Source organism: Halyomorpha halys, unplaced genomic scaffold, assembly GCF_000696795.3.
Source record: "Halyomorpha halys isolate HHAL.00 unplaced genomic scaffold, Hhal_1.1 Scaffold813.1, whole genome shotgun sequence".
Taxonomy (NCBI): Eukaryota; Metazoa; Arthropoda; class Insecta; order Hemiptera; family Pentatomidae; genus Halyomorpha; species Halyomorpha halys.
In genome coordinates, this window is record NW_027113046.1 from 319,376 (window position 1) to 337,440 (window position 18,065).

Below are 18,065 nucleotides of genomic sequence, written 5' to 3' on the forward strand. Positions count from 1 at the left end.
AATTTGTGCTAACCAAGCTCCTCCACCACACTTTGATGCACTGAATTTGTGCTAACCAAGCTTCTCCACCACACTTTGATGCACTGAATTGTGCTAGCCAAGCTCCTCCACCACACTTTGATGCACTAAATTTGGGGAAAATGTTACGACAGTTATGTAATCGTAAACGACGGTTTTCATGAATTTTGCCATTTTGCCACGGTCCTCATCGTGAACACTGGTACAACCATTTTTAAAATCAATGCATTAGTTTTTGGCTTAGGCGAGCGAAAATAGAAATTTGATAAAATTTATCTACACTAATCTCCAACTTTGAGCAAAACTGTATCGTTTTCAAAATATCCTATCAAAGAAAATATGTTTGCGCATGGATTCGCAAAAGTAGTTGATGAAATTGATACTAGGTCCATTCTACACTAATTCCTAACTTCTTCTAAAATTTAATCAAATTAGGACTAACGGCTCGACCAATTATATATACTATTAAAAAATTAAACCAAATTTGATCCTTGATGTATAAAAGGTGAAATGTGAATACAAATTTTAGATTCTGAAGACTTAAGTTTTTTCATTACTTGCATGAAAACAAAGCGGTGGCAAAGAAGCAAAAAAAAAAGAGACAAAAATTTATATAGTATATATAACATTCTCGGTCAACCTTCATTTTATCATTTCAAAAGATAAAAACAGTGAGAAACCTATACTGATCTATGTATTCGGAAGGCTTTTTAAACTAAGGAATTTTAGTTTTGAGATCGAATTAAAATTTAATTTGTAATACCGCGAGATAATTCCCCATATACACAAAAAAAATTGATGTTATCACAGTATTTCTTATAGAAACCAACAACAGGGATTATCGTTTAACCTTAACATTAGCAAAAAGTATTTATGGAATGAAACTTAAAAAATAAAAAAGTTAAAATCTATTCAGGGATCATTTACTTTAAATTTTGATGAAACCAAGAAAGCCTGTGGAAGTATCTCTCAAAAATGTTCTAGGATATTGTAAATGCATGAAACTGCTTAACTATTGATATTAGAGATGTAATTTAATGTGACCATTCATCACTATCATCTACTGCCCACAACGGTGTGGCAGATTGTAATATCTATCAATACATGAAGTTTTTTGAAAAAAAATAAAAAGAGAGAGATGTAATGTTACTGAGTATGGTAACGTAACTCAAAGTTACTTTCACGAACATTGCCCAACAATGTTTTTTATTATTTAAAATTAAGAGCAACGAAGAGAAATATAAGTTACAGAAGAAAAAAATAACTATAATTTAAACAGACTTTAATAACTATACTTTTTTTTTCCCTCAGTCCATCAATGGTTGTATCTTTTATTTAACCCGCCTGGTAATGAGTTACAATACAAGGATTCTTGTACCACTATCAAGTGCATGACATACCTGACGGTTTCCACATGTTGATAACGGCTTACGTAATGAGACTATACAGCATTTTCATAAAATTATGCAATATCGATGGTACAGTGATCTCCTCGAAGGCTTATAAAGAATATAGGATTGTTGTAAAACATGGCTGACTACACAAAAATGGCTATAAATATTTACTCTCAAATATGTCCCTAATGATACCCTTATCCTAGATAAAACTATTATATTTCCCCTTATAGATATGGAGCATTACTTTGGCTTTATGTCTGGAAGAATAGTATGGGACCATTACCTATTTTAAAAAACCATCTGTAAAAAATTGACAGAATAGTGGAATAGTATAAACTGGGTGTCCCATAAATGAGAAGCCATATTGTGGGAGCAGATAATATACCTTAACAGGAACAAAAAAAGTCCATATAACCCATAGTCCGATTCTCAATGGTATGAGATAAAAATCAAATTTTTCGTTTTTAGCTGTTAACCGTGTTTTTTCTCAGAAAACCTCAAATAAATCCCCTTTACAGCTCCCTTAGAGGTACTAAAATGTAAGAAGTGCCAAATTAAAATCACGAAAATTCCTATAAATGTAATGGGTTGGATCTACCAAAAAAGAAAATAACCGTTCCATGACGCTAGGTTGAAAATCCAAGTTGAATATTTCTAAAACTTTTTGGACATTTGAAGCAGCTATTACTCTTCATTGGCTTGGATGTAAATACCTCGGATCTCAAAAAAAAAACTCCTCCTTTATTAAGCTTTAATTAATTATAAATCATAAATTAAGTAAAAAAAAAAAAAGAACCCAACGAGAATCATATTTAATTATAAATTGCATTGGTTCTTATATAAATAAATACAGTTAATTATTTTTCTTATTTGGTGAGTAAAAAAAATTTCAAGAATGAGGAGATAAAGGGGGGAGGCGATAGGGAAATAAAGAGAGCGAAATACATTGTTCTCAGTAGTAAAGTATGTAGAAGGGAGAATAGAGGGCATTTTGAGCAGTTGCTGTAAATAAAATTTGTAATTATCGTCAATAAAATAATTTCTTGCATTTATTAAGAAATATTAAACTTTAATTTTAAACATAACGTCATAGAACGCTTATTTTCTTTTTTAGCAGATCTAACTCATTACATTTACAGGAAACTTTCACATCTTTAATTTGGCATCTTTTACATTTTTTTTAGGGAGCTTTAAAGTAGATTTTTTGTTTTGTTTTTTGACAAAAACAAGATAGCTAAAAACACAACAATTTGATTTTTATCCCATACCGTTGAGAATCGGACTGGGTTATATGAACTGGTATATATTCAGTTTGAATTGAACTGGAAAGGAAAAAAAATGATCACTCACCCTTTTTTAAATGTATTTTTAAATATGTGCGATATATCAGAACGAAGTGAGTAATGTGCTTTTCGTTTCAAGACCCTGAGGACGCGCTGTTGTAATGTGATTTGTGATTATGACGACGCTATAGCAAATAAGTTCTCACATCGAAATAACATAAATAACACCCATGCCAGCATGAGCAGCAACATAAATTACTCTTTTATATTTAAAAAAACAAAACTCTGCACACAAATCCGACTACTATTCACAATGTAACAGCACGCAGTAGTGAGCTCTAGTTACAACTGCAGTTATCCACTTTATCAGTGCGCCGGGGCCATCTGAAAGAGAACTGCTGTACCTCTTTAAGTCGTGACATCTCCTAAAGGAAAGCCCTGATAATGGTGTTCGTTACTTACTATGAACATATAATTGTAAACATATTAACATATAATATCAAATTTTTATATATGTTATCAATAATGTACGGCGCCCACTTGACTGCTCCATGCCGGTTTTTTTTCTTCATTTAAAGCTGTATGTAATAGATAGAAAGAACGGATAATCACTATTTCACTTTTAAAAAGCGGGAGCGGTCTTAGTGGGCGCCATGCTTAAAAATAATCCACAGATACCTCATAGACGAGCTCAAACAGAAAACGTCAAGATTAACAGTAAAGATAGAAGTGAAGACCTCATCGATACCAAGCTGGTAATTAAATGTTTATGAAACTATTACATGAATTTCCTTCTCTGGAACTTATAAGAATCGCTTCCCCTCAGGATCAAGACGAGAGCTCGTCCTCTCTCATCTCTCCCTATCAGATGAAAAACATTTTTTATTTTAATGCTTTATACTACATATAAATACAAGCGCTTTTATTTTTTACCTCCACTTGCCTAGATAGGAAGTATATATTAAGGGACTGTATTGCGATCGAGACAAATTTCGAATTCCAGGATATCCCCAGAGTCCAAATAACCAAATCCCACAAAGTGGTCTTTGTGTGGTCAGTCTTGCTCAAAAAAGAAAATTCGTACGAAATTGAAATTACATATTTAAGGCGGGTATAAGCCTGGGGCGTGGCAACTACTTTTTCGATTTAGTTGACTTACCGCCACTTTATAAATTCGATTTTTAACATTTTTCCGATTTTCTCAAAAAACGGTTCTAATGATTTAGATACAAATCAGTCTATCAATTTACAATTGAGGGCTTCGTCAGTGTCAAATGAAAACAAAAAACAAAATATGTAAGAATCAACATAAAAATATAATACATTTACTAAGAAAGCAAGAAAATATGCGAAAAAAAAAAAAGATTAAGTTAAGAAAGTCTAAATATAGGCAAATAGGAACTAATTACTAATAAATACAGCCAAATGTGAGAATATATAAATAACAAGAGTAATAAATTGTAGAACATTACTTATTAGAAATAATTACAAATATGATGAAAAAGTAGGTGTAAATGGTAAACTGAGTGGTGGAGTAAACGTGGCAAAAGTAAGGTACTGTAACAAGTAAAAAGAGAATAATAAGAATACAAAATAAAAATAACAGATAAACGGAAAGGGATATACCTGATACTGATCCAAAAAGACTGTGAAGATTGGTAGGAAGAGGGTGGCAGGTAAGAGTTTCCACACTACTTCACTAACCGTCAGAAAGGGTTAGATTTTTTATAATATAATAATAATGTAAGTAAACTAACCGGATCATCTAATATTACAACAGGGAAATGGATGAGACATTTGTTTAAAATGGGGAAAGGACACTTTAAGATAGTTTAATCCAGCAATATTTAAAAAGCGCCCTCCACTCCTGCCCTCCGTGGTAGTCTTACTTATTTAATTTTTCAAACAGACAATTATAGTGAGTAGGTATGTTGATGTACAACATGTCACAATTTCACAAGAGGATATCATAACACAAAAAAAGGCAATCCTTCCCACCCGGACCCACCTCACTAAGACCCCCAGGGAGCGAGGTCCTATATCACTTTTGAAATATTTGGTTAAAACAGGAAGAGGAGACTTTAAGATGATTAAATCGAGTAATATTTAAAAAAGTGCCTGAAACCGAAAAACGGCACGCCGTCGTCGTTACATGTAATGCAATGTATAAGATATTGTATATAAATTACATACAGTACACAGAGAGAGAAACAAAAAAGTTTGTATAAATATTCGTACATTGATAAAATAAGATAATATTATTGAATACGAGGAAAAATCATGAAACATGGAAGCAGTAGTGATATAATAAACTAAGAGAAAATAAGAACAATATAGATAAAAATAGTTGCTAGTAAAACTTTGGTAGGTAGTAACAATAATGAGAGGTCGACAATCTTTAAGACAAGGGTAAACAAATTGTCGGTCTATAGATCGTACATTGGAGATGAGTAGTGATAAATAGGCAAAAATGTGATAAAATTTAGAGAGAAAAAAATTGTTATTAAGTGAGGATAAAATTGAAAAAAAATAATCTTAAAAAACAGTAATGACAATAAAAAATTGGGTGTCCACAATAGTGTAGGAGTAAGACTAGGTATACAGAAAATAATTGTAATAGTATAGTAAAATAGTTAGATTAAAGGAAAAGAATAAGAAGTAGTGGGATGGTAGAGTAGAAATAGTCTTAATGTCTGAGTTAAGTGTGTTTGATGAGGTTTACAATGTGTCTGTAAGTAAGAGAGATATTAATTTTGTCAGTGTTTTGTGGTAGCAGGTTTTTCATCAAGATTGATATGGAGGGCCTCAGATATGAGACGGTTTTGGTGGTTAGGAAAAGGAGCGAGGATGGAGGCTATATCGAAATCAAAAGTATAGTTGAAAATCAAAGCATGCTCAGAGAGTTTAGAAGCTAGTAGGTTATGGCAATTGCTGGATAATTTATGATGTGAGATACGGGCTTGGAGGTATTTTTTGGTTTCACTGATATAACATGAGTTAGAGTTAGGAGTGAACCATGGAATATGGTACACTACATTGGAGCGGTATGGAAGGCTTATGGGGTCTTTCAAGTTGTTAAAAAAAGTGAGAAAGCTTTTTATTGGCTTTGAGTTAGGGATGGTAAATCGTAATGATTTTTGTATATTGTCATAGAGGATGAAGATATAAGGAAAAGATCTGTACGCCAACAATTCTGTGGTAGGTTGAGAAGTATTAAGTGAAGGATGAAAAGTGTTAGTAGGGTCTTCATATGAGTCCAAAAGTTTTTGTGTAACGTTAGGAGGAAAGTTGTTGGTAAGTAATATTTGTTTGTTACGTTTGTTGGTTAGCTGGGTGATACTGAGGGTCAGATAAAGAAAGAGATCGGTGGATGAGGCTTTTTAGCAACATTAGTTTTTTGATGATAGGATTGTTGAGAGAAAAAGTTAAGGTGTCGGCCAGAGTAGATGGGTTTGGTGTACCTATCGGTGGATACGGGATCATCGGAATTTCTTATAATACGGATGTCTAGGAACGGAAGAAAATGGCCAATTTCGAGCTCAACAGTAAACTAAAGGCGAAGATGGTAAGAATGGAAAGATAATAGGATTTCAGGAACTTCGTCAGGGCTGAGAACGAGAAAAAGATCATCAACGTATTTTTTAATAAATAGAATGTCACGGGGAAATAACGGGATGACGGAGTTAAGTATCCTAAAAGTTAAAGTGATTCAAGGTATGATGTAAGATTGAGGGTGGTGTGATGTTCAATAGTGAGCCAAATTTCTTTACAATATGAAGGACCTTGCCAATGAGGATATTGGTGAAGATACTTCCAGTATCAAGGGAACCTTAAATAAAGTTATCTGGAATATTGAAGGATAATAAAAGTTCTCTAAGTTGAAAATAGTTTTAGATTTCGCTGGGATTGTCATGAATGAGAATTTGAAGAGACTTTTAGAGGAACTAAGTTAGATACCACAGATAACATTACTGTGATATTACATATCACATTACTTTCATAAAAATTCCTAATCAGTTCTAAATGCAGGTGTTCTAATGACAGGGTTATTTAAACGACCATAAACTTTAACTGTCATAGAACTGAAAGGCGTACACATTTGGAATGGAAAAGGGTAACTAAGGAATAGCAATGTTAGCTTGTGGTATAACAGATAATGGACTTAGTTATTCGAAATGACCCTTATTCAAACAGATCATTACTTCTAATAAAATTATATACTTCCCAAGCTGAAAAATAGTTATTGCTGTAAAATAATATAATCATCTACTATAATTATTATTTTTTTAAATTTATTTATTGCAATTTACAACTGTATTCACATAAAAACACATTAAGTAAATTTGATGTAATATAAAAATGTAATGATACAGGCATCAGAGTTGCGGTCAAAAGAGAAACAAAAATAGTTTACAACTATTTATTTTCCGACGATTTGCCCCACTTTGCAGGGCTTCATCAGGGCTGTTCAAAGGTAAAGGTTGAACAGTCCTTTAAACAAAGGTAAACCTTTGAACAGCCCTGATGAAGCCCTGCAAAGTGGGGCGAAACGTCGGAAAATAAATAGTTGTTAACTAATTTTGTTTCTCTTTTGACCGCAACCCTGACCATCTTCTTATATATTTACTTTATTAGATACGTTTTTGTCCTTTCCTCCCCATTTCTGACATACGGGGTGGTTATTCTACAGGTTATTGACTAATTCTTGCTTGAATGAAAAAAGTTGAGATCTGTTCCTTGGATCCACTACGAAATTAATTTCAATATGCCCAGGCCGAATTCAAACCGGCACAACTTTTGACACGAAGTTGCTAAATTAACACATTTTCGGCTACCTCAACCTCAATAGGTAGGTTACTATCGTATGGCTATGTTTACATTGTGCGTTTGACGCATGCCTTTTTCCCTTTCTTCGCTGAAATGGAAACACCCGTGCATAATACCGAAGTTGGAAGGGTGAAAGAGAGGGAGTGAATGCAGTATGTAAGATACATATTTATGTGTCGAGTTCAAGAATTTCATTGAGAGTGATCATGGGATACTTCTCTGAGGAATATGTTAGTTTCTAGTTACTTCTTGGAACCCGAAATGAAACTAAATCCTACACTTTTTTTTATGTACAAAACCAAAACCAAATTAAGAACATACTTGCAAATCATGTGTAAAAATGTGTATACTGCTGTTTCTCAAGTCGGAGAGAACAGTTCAATAAAGACTGCAATTATTTTAGTAATTGATTTTATCACCGTTTACGGAGAGCGATATACGTAGTATAACAATATTGTTCAACTAAATTAATGTAGTCATAGTAACAAATTTAGTTTACATTTGTCTCTACATTAAAACAAATATCTTTAACATACAGGAATATCGAAGGTGTTCGCCATGGACGTAAAATTTATGTTTTATTTAATACAATACTGAAAAAAAAAATGCACAGTGTAAATGAATAATACATAAAAAATATTTATGATAAAATAAAATAATGAAAGATGTATCAGATAGAATAAACTAATTTTCCAAAAGTAATTTAGCCTTGCAATTATTGCTATGCTTGCTGAACTGCGTTAGCTGCTCTAACAATCAGAGCTAACAAGTCATTCGTATAGGCAAGATGGCAGAAGGGCAAGATTCTAAGAAGAAAATTAATATTACAGTTAAAACTACGAAAGATAAGAAAACTTTGGAAGTTGATGAGGACACCTCTATTAAAGATGTATGTAGTTTATTCTGTGAATAAGTTGTTTTAATTTATTCGATCATGATATTACGTATATTTAGTGTCGATTAGTCTAGAACATGTTAGTGTCGTTTTATAGTGAATGACTTTTATATATGAGGTAACGAAATGAATACATTAATTTTCTGTAGTTGGAGTAGTTATGTTCCAACTCTAGTTTTTATTTCTATCTAGATACTGTTATCAGTATTAATTGAACTTCACTATCAATATCTGAAATGAAGGAATTTTTGGGATTGTCTTTAATAAACTTATTTGTTGAATTGGTTTAGAGTTTTAAGTTAGAATTTGACAGAAAATATCATGTTTTGTATTAAGAAGGTTTAGTTGCAATCTTAAGTCATTGTTATGTTATAGCCCGAAAATAGTGTAATATTGCAAGAAATTGTGTGATAAGCTATCTAATAACTTTGTTGTCCAAATTGACAAATCATAATTAAATTATTAAAGTCTTCATTAATATTGTGTATTCTTTAATCTTATAACCTTACTGCATGATTGAAGACATAAGTGGTGAATTCCTGCATATTTGTTTTTTGTCAATTAATTTTATTATTGATAAGAAGTGCTTCATGTCAATTGTTTTATTATAATATAATATCTAACCATTTTCTTTTTGAATTTACAGTTTAAGGAAGTAATATCAAAAGAGTTTAATGCTGAAATTCCACAAATATGTTTAATATTTGCTGGAAAAATCATGAAAGATAATGAAACTCTAGCACAACATAATGTCAAAGATGGTGTGGTGGTTCATTTGGTTATAAGGTCCAGTAATCAAGCCCCCAACAATCAAACTGCCTCTCAGCAACGCCAACAACAACAGAGTAAGTATAATATACTTTTGTTTTCCTATATGTTTCACTAGATAATACGGGGTAATTGTCATGTGTGTACTTACTAACTATAGTTTTTATCTGAACCCCTAGGATTACTGACATTTTTATGTTCAAATTTAATGTTATACATAATTACATTTAAATTTATATTATTTTTAAATATTTTGAGAATCAAGTTCAATCAACTACAGTATGAAACATCATCATAATGTGTGGTATTCTTATTTATGATTTGTGATACATTTTAATTTGGAATTGTTGTACAATTGTTTGTACTAGTTCACATAAGTTATTCCAATTTGACAAGTAAGGAATCATAGTGCTTCATTGTGCATGAAGTGCTGAATGTAGTCCGATAGTATGGTGGGAAAATATTTGTTCTCTTCCTATTTATAAATAGAAGTATCAGTGTGAATGTTAATGTTATTATAATATGCATAAGTTGTTATATACAACTTTCAAGTCATGTTACATAATTTTAGTTCTGTTTAAAACATAATTTTTTTTTTCTTGTCCACTGACCCCCCTCCGACCATCTTCTCCTTTATGCTGTATCCACACTATTATAATCATAATTGGAACCACAATCCACTGGAAGTCAGGTTCTAAAACTGTTTGCTATTCACCCATATTTTTTTTATTACGAATATATTATCTGAAAGAAGGGTGTTAATTTATTTTACATTGTAACTCTGTTTAATTTATTTTTATTTGTTGTACTATTTCACAATTCATGTGAAATAGCAGTGGCCTTGTGCTTAGTTGTACTTAATGAGAAAATGCTTAGCCATTGTTGGTTATAACCTAACACCATGAAGTGGTTCATATTTATGCCTGACCTCTCTTGAAAAAGATCCATCGGGGCTTTGTTTACCTCTTTTGAACGAGTGAAAGTTGGCAGCTGTGATCCAATTAAATTAGTACCCACAATAATAGCATAGGTATAACCTACAACAGTAGAACATTGGGATCAAGTGAGTACACTAAAGTGAGAACATTAAGTATAATTGAAAAAATAGATTATAAGTGAGTACCATCACCATTTGAAGTGATAATTATTTGATTTATTTCCTTATTAATTTATGTACTAATACGGTAAAGTATTAGTTCCTTAATCTGATCGACGGATGTAACTAGCACAACAAATTAATTATATTTCTTACTTTTCTTAGTCCTAATTAATGTTTACTTTTGTCAATGAACGTTTAGATATGTTAAAGAGGTGTCTTAGATATTTAATGTTTTAATTTGTCCCTTCATCACTCAAAAATGTATGCTGAAGCAGTATTACTTAAATTGGAAAAAAGTGGGTACTAGTCTATTATAGGCCCATAATTACTTACATTCCACATTCAGCTTGCCTGTTGCTAATTTCTTGTCTGTGGTTACTAGATTAAGATAAGAATTCTTTTTAACTAAGTTTCAATAAAAAGCTGTAGCTTTTTAAAACATTCTTTAAAAAAAAAATTTATATTTGTTAATATATCCAAATTTGGCCTGCCCATGGGAGCAACAACTTCTCTGTATTTTGGAGTCAGAAATCGTGCCACATATTAACATTAACAAAGTAAATATAAACTTAATTTTTTATCTTTTAACAAACTGTAAAGTTATCACTAAACATTAGCAGTGTAATTAGGTGGTAGAATAAGAAAGAAGTAATTATTTCAACCTATCCAACTATGCTGCATCTGGAATTGATAGCGCCAACAAATTTTTATAAAATACTTTATGTTGACAGGAGCATTAGTTTTTGTTGTAGTTCTTAAGTTGTTTACTCTGGACTTGGAAAAGTTAGAAAGTCAGGGTATTTTTTAGAACTTAAAAGAGTCAAAGGATTTCAAGAAAAAGTGCTGAAAGTTAGGGAATTTTAGTAGCTGAGTGGCCCAAATTTCCTGTCATGAATCAGAATAGTTATTAGCCATAATATATTTACATATTAGTGACAAGTATACATATGTCGCTTCAAAAGTCTTGAGGATTGTTCTGAATAAAAAATTATCAATATTGTTACATACCCATTTAACTTCGGCTCTCTGTAGTGAACTAGCATATAAATCAATTGTCTACGGCGTTTATTACCTCATAATAATTGCTAGACTCCTTGATTCTTTTACTATTAGAATATTTTCGGTTCACCCATAGCTCTTTTTATCAATGTTAACACTATTTTTTATCTTTTGTTTTACATTAGTATTACTTATATTTGTTATATGCAATAATTTAAATTGTGTGTTATAATTTGTATTAGGACTGCTATTTTTCAGAGGATGATCCTGTTTTCTTTTCATCACGGTTGTAATTTGTTTTGAAGATTGAGGGATCAATGTCTACTTCAAAGATTTTATAAATACCGTATTTATCAATTAGATACTTGAAATGTTCTTTTGTTTTAATTTTTAATAGGACAATTTTTTAGTGCAAAACTTAAATTTGGTTTAGTCTAAGTTATACAAAGTGAGAGGAAGCAATGTTTTTATTAGCAGGGAAGGAGGTTAGAAAGTTCCTTTACTTAACTTGGAGGTGTTTTCCCAGGCAAACTTGGTTAATACAATGGTTCGAGAGTTGAAATCACTTACCTTATGCTCCACTCTCCTGGCCTGCATCATGCATTAAGTTTAGTCTCCTGAGACAAAAATAGAAGAAAAAAAAACTTTAGTCCTCAGATTTTGAAGGCTCAAATTCGTGTCTGCACTTTAGTTAATTATGTAGAGATTTCGAGTTATGAAGTAATGTGTTTTTGAGGTCATTAAATGTTTATTGTTTTTTTAATTTTAGTAAATTATATTTTTACCCAATTACTAACATTCCTTCATCATAGTTTGAAACAACAACAGTGAAATTATAGAAATTGATAAAACAACGTATAAACTCAAATGTGAGCAATGTCATCATAACAAATCTTGTGACTACTGGTACTGATATTTGGTGGGGGGAACAAGTCCGGCAAGCGGGCCTAGTGGTCCTTTTTGCCAACCCCTGACGGCTACCTAGGTTGCTGCTGCTTTTACATCTTATGACTAATGTAAAACTTTCTTGGAAGGACCAAATTATCAGGTGTTAGACAATGATTTATTTATTATGTATGGTTAATGCATACATTTTTATTTTTTTGTTGTTTTTGTTCTTCTGATCTTTATCCTGCTTTCTCGGACTATTATTAATTTAGTCGTCTCAAACAGGTTTAGCGATTTATGCCTTATGTTGACTGCTCAGATGGGCTACTTCAGTATTTGTTTTAATTTTTTTTTTTTTTTTTTAAAGAAAATTTTATTTTGAAAATTGAATTAGAAGGCAGAAAAAAACTTTTAATTTGGACTAATTCATTTTCAGTACTCCTTACATAAGCATTTTAAACAAAAGAAAATAGTCAGATCACTTAGTCCTGCATCTTACTTTGGTTTTGATCAGTCCGCTCGCTACATATCTTCACTGACTCTTTTTTCTTGTTTTCAAAAATGTTTAATTTTTTGAAATTTAAGTTTAAATTTAAATAAAATTTCTGTTTCCATAAAATTATTGTTAATATTGATAGTAGTTCAATTTATATTTAATCATATAAGTTTATTAGGCACTAACTGAAATCACTGCTAATTAATCATCTTTAATTATTGAATGCTTATAAAATCCATCCTGCTAGTTTAATGTTCTTCTTGCACTGAAGATTAAAATGATCCTTCACCTGCTTCATCATTTTTTATCACATAGTTCCATCCTCAACCATATAGATATCCGCCTGCTGTGTGTGTTCTTCCATCTGACATTTTTATTGTGTCATTGGATGCCCCTTTACTTTATTGGCAAATGTCCTTCCTTCTTCATTTACCTTTCTCTGTGTGTCTGCTTTCATTTGATTCATATGGCCTTGTTGTTGCAGTCTACTCATTTTTTTACATTTGAAAGGTACATATTCTTATAAGATAATATATCCACTTTGTAAAATCCCATTTTTATGCATACCCCAAACATTCCTAATAACACCCCATTTGCCATTTTATGTACAAAAAATCTGGCACTAAGCCTTGAAAATTTGATACATTTATCAGGTGTATTGCAGTATTGTATATTTCCACATGTATGTGGGTTTTCATCTATGACCATTAGTTTGATCTTTCCATCATTTATTTTAAGACTAGTTCTTGTTCTCTCTCAGCTTAATGTGACATATGCCTCCTCGTTTTCCTCCATACTTCTTCTCAAAATCACCACTTCATTAATTCCAATGTTTTATTAGTACTCGTGCTATTTCCTTCTATCCTTACACTCTTCACTACCTAATCTAGAAACAGGTTGAATAGCAATGGGGTCAGGACTGTATCAGTCTATTCTTCTTTCCATTTTCCATGGGTTTTGATATTCCTACATTCACTCTCATCTAACAATAAGTATGTCTTGTTGTTATTCTTTGTGTTAAAGCTGATAGTTTAGAAGCAATTTTTGTTTATTTTATTCCTCCTTATACTGCAAATCTATAGGTCCCATCATATACAGCCCCGAAATCTAATAAACAGCTTTTATACTACAATATTATACTCTCATGCTTTTTCATCAATCTGCCAAAGAATGAAGATTTGATTTTTTTTTATCAAAAAATCACTTAACCTTTCACAATACTGTTTATGCTGGTTGTAATAGTAATGGTGCCACATTCGACTAAGTGATTCCTCTATAGTTGCTCCGTTCCATTACATTATAGTCATGTTTCCTTTCTTGTGAACCAAAGTAATTATTTTGCAGTTCCATTTCATCATTATTTGGGCATCTCTGCAGGATGATTAGATGCAGACTGTAAAAACTATGGAGTATTGACCAGCTTTAAGAAGACCCAGAGGTTCAATGACCAAATAGAAAAGTCAAAGTTCTAATAAAAAATATGGACAAAAATAGAGATGTATGGAAATCTTCCTTGCCGTAGCGCCCTCAGGTAGAAAGGCACTAATGGGAGTACCAAATCAAAATGAGATATTATTTTTTCAATTAATAAATTGATAAAAAATATTCATAATTTTCATTTCTTTCAAACTTTACCAACACCTGCTGATAAGTCATGACATTAACCTATATCCATTAGTAAAACTTAGATTTCTATTACAAATAATATATACAAATATATTTCAAGTACCAGTAAGGAGATGGAACAGTAAAGGAGTGACTTTTTTTTTTTAAAATGAAGTGTTGATCGTAGATTAATATGTGGAGATAGTCGGGGGGGGCGAATGGTGCGGTCAGCAAATAAACAAAAAATTATGTATTCGTGCTTTTTTTTTGTTTTAAATTTATTTCCCATAATATTCTAAACGTACCGGCATTTTGTTCCAATACTTGTACGTTTGGATTCTATTTGTTTTTGTTTTTTTATCTCTTTGCTACTAGGGCTCTTTCCAATGAACACAGGAAAGCTTCCATATTTTTGGATGTAGTAACACCAGAAAAATGTTGGTTAAAATCCATAAAAATTCAGCACCTTGATCGAAGAAGTTTGAACTATCTCATATCGCACTGTCACGTGATAGTAGAGTGCACACAAAGATGGAAACGGTCCCGTTATGTGTAACACCTAAAACCTTAAGTGACCTATCCTGAGTTACACATTCCATTTCCTTGTATTGTTAATCGCTTATTAGAATGACTAATTTCTCTGTCTTAGGCAAGTTACTAGTATTTTCCGGATTATTTCTTACGATACTTCCTTTTCTTTTCATATTTACGAATCACAAATGTATATACATGCTCGTTACATTTTGAAAATTGTTGCTGTTCCACTTTCATTTTTTCAATATCATTGGAAATAAATACGTGGGCCTAAGATATGGAAAACTTTTTTTTTTTTTCGTGAAATTTAAATCGTTATGGGGAATTAAAGTCCTAAAACAATCTTTAATTAAATGTAATCACAATTTACGACATCGTGTAGAGATTGTGTCCCACAGTTAGGTTGTGGGGCCTCTCGTATACTGGTTCTTTCAAGAACATTATTTATTTACAATTTTAAATAGTTTCTCGCCTTAAAGAATTTCCATCTTCTTTCTGAGGTGATCTTGAGCCTTTTCTTCATCAGATGACTAGTGTTTAAAAACTTATTCCAATTGAAAATAAAAAATCTAGTATGAGCATTATACAATTTTCACTTAATACACTGGGAGGCTTTAAAAATTTCAATTAATCAATTTTTATTTTTCTGTTGTTATGGAAATTCGTATTTCAGGATTTCTTAAAGTGGAAATAACTAATATGAACTTTGTTTCTGCCAAGAATACAACAGTTAATAAAATGTAACAATGCCGTGTATCTTATTACTGCGGTCGGGAGAGATCGGACACGCTCGGCTGTCTCAGATTTTTCAGTTTAAACTTCTTTATATATTTCACTCATTTATTAACTATCAAATTCTTTCATAGTTAATATTTATACATTTTTTATGAATGTTAGCAATGTAAAAATGTCAATTATTTCAGGGTACCTTACAGGAAGCAGGAACATTTGAGAATTCGGCATTTAAGGCCCTGTCAGTCTATTTCAATGAGGGTGAAGCAATAGGCAATAAGATTTTCCAAACTAAATTGAACTTTAAAAAAAAAGTTTATTTAATAAAAATGTTTATGGTCTTCAGAACTGAACTATTACGGATAAATTTTTATATCCGACTACCATCAAGGTGGGAAGGCAGAGATACTTAAATTTTATAGAATCCGGATTTTCCTAGACTTTGTTCCGGGAAGTTTCGTGATAGATGAACTCGTCAAATGTTTTTATATTATTAATAAAATTTCATTTTAGTACGTCTGCCGTTTTGTCTCAAGATTGTGAATAACTGTTTAATGCCTCTAAAAACCTTTTTACGGGTCTGAATAACAACAATATGAAGTTTTGTCTAAATAGTTTTTGTCGTTTTATATGAAAAGGGGACCAATTAGTAATAGGGTAATAAAATTCTCATTTCATCATAACCATTTTTTTTTTCAAGGATCTCTGACGTGTTAATAAGCTTACTTACTAACTGTTAAGTACAGGGAGCTCTAGATACCTTTTCATTACTTTCAGATGAATGCTTGGATAAAATTGGGTTCGCACTAATTTGGCTTAATTCACTTCTCAAAGTCACTTGTTTCATATCTTGGTGAAATGTTGCCCATTGTTTATAATAATGTTTCCCAGGTTAAAGTATTGTTTCATACTTCTATTTCCTGCTATAATGACATTCAGCAGTTCTTTTCCAAAATTGATGAAATATGGGGAAATTCATACAGCAGCAAGATCAATTTGATGAAGAATTAGATGACAAAATCAATAAAATATTTGCAGAATCTCATGATGTGATATGAATAACATTACTTTGAAGTGGCTTCAATGATTTTGTAGTTAAAATTCTGGCCCTCTGAAGGAGTATTCCATTTGAGACAATATTTTGTGACCCTGTAGTACATAAATTAAGATTTCAATATTCATAGTCAATCCTACCCTACCAGACCCGGCCCACTAAGACCCCCAGGGAGCGACAGTACATTACTTTTGAAATATTTGCTTAAATTGGGAAGATACAATTTTAAGATAGTTTAAATGGAGTAATATTTAAAAAGAACCTGAAATTGGGAAAACGGCGTGAAACCCTCCATTCCCACCCTCCGTAGTAGCCTTACTTATCTGACTTTTCAAACAGAGAATCATAGTGATAGTGAGTAGGATTTGGATTAAATAATTTAATCATTTTTTCAAAATTTAATATAGTTAAGATGTTTTAAAAGGATCATTAAATTAAAGATTTTTCGTTTATATTTAATATTTTTGTACAATATTTATAAAAGACAATTCAAACTCTTGCATGAAAACATGATTTCTCTAATAACTATTTGTTTTCTTTTTAATTTTCCCTCATAAAACCTGTATTACACTCAACTTATTTAAAAAAATAAATCATATGTTTTTTCAGGTACAACCTCGGCACCAGCTGGAGGATTCAATAACATGATGGGTGGTTTACCAGGCCTTGCTGGATTAGGATCTCTAAATCTAATGGAACTGCAACAGCGAATGCAAAGGGAGGTCATGTCTAATCCAGAGACGTTGAGGCAGATAATGTCTAATCCTTTCGTACAGCAGTTAATGTCCGATCCAAACAATATGAGATCATTATTCATGTCCAACCCACAAATGCAAGAGCTGATGGAGGTGGATTTTTATTTTTATTTACGAATTTCTATATATATTTTATATTTGAATTTATTACTGATTTTTTTGTATGATATACATGATTAAAACTTTTAGTATCTGAGTGCTCCTATATCGTAGTTGTTCAACATATAATTTATTTTTATTTTCTGCATTTTAAATTATTTTTATATAACATAGTTGTTTGTAGAACATATTCATAGGTTTGCATTTGAATCATTTTATCAAGAATTCATCCTCCCTTAAATGTATGGTGATAAATAAATAATGAAAATATCTTTATCATACTGAAATTACAATTACCTTATTATTTTTTTTCAAAATAACAAACAATTTAAAAAAGAAAAAAAAGAAAGGCTCATTAATGATTAACTAATATGGAAAATTTTATTTTTTTAATAGAGAAATCCAGAAATAAATCATATGTTAAATAATCCTGAGTTATTACGCCAAACAATGGAATTAGCTCGAAATCCATCAATGCTACAAGAACTAATGAGGACCCAAGATAGAGCAATGTCCAATTTAGAATCTATACCCGGTGAGTAAAGTTATCTCTATGGAATTATGGTATATGTTGTAGTTCTCTCTTAATTGGTTTTTTTTTTTTTTTTTTTTTTTT

General features: G+C 31.4%; 1 protein-coding gene across 2 annotated transcripts in view; it reads left to right on the forward strand.

Moving 5' to 3' along the window:
• Positions 1-7,706: 7,706 nt before the first annotated feature.
• Positions 7,707-18,065, forward strand: part of Ubqn (ubiquilin) — a 16,911-nt gene continuing 6,552 nt past the window's right edge. The window contains exons 1-4 of one of the 2 annotated variants that reach the window (XM_014429646.3): positions 7,707-8,414; positions 9,067-9,265; positions 17,205-17,443; positions 17,846-17,984. In XM_014429646.3, the coding sequence (XP_014285132.1) occupies positions 8,313-8,414; positions 9,067-9,265; positions 17,205-17,443; positions 17,846-17,984 (679 nt within the window). In that variant the 5' untranslated portion in view covers positions 7,707-8,312. The remainder of the gene's footprint in view (positions 8,415-9,066; positions 9,266-17,204; positions 17,444-17,845; positions 17,985-18,065) is intronic. The other variant, XR_001344006.3, reaches the window with a different exon arrangement.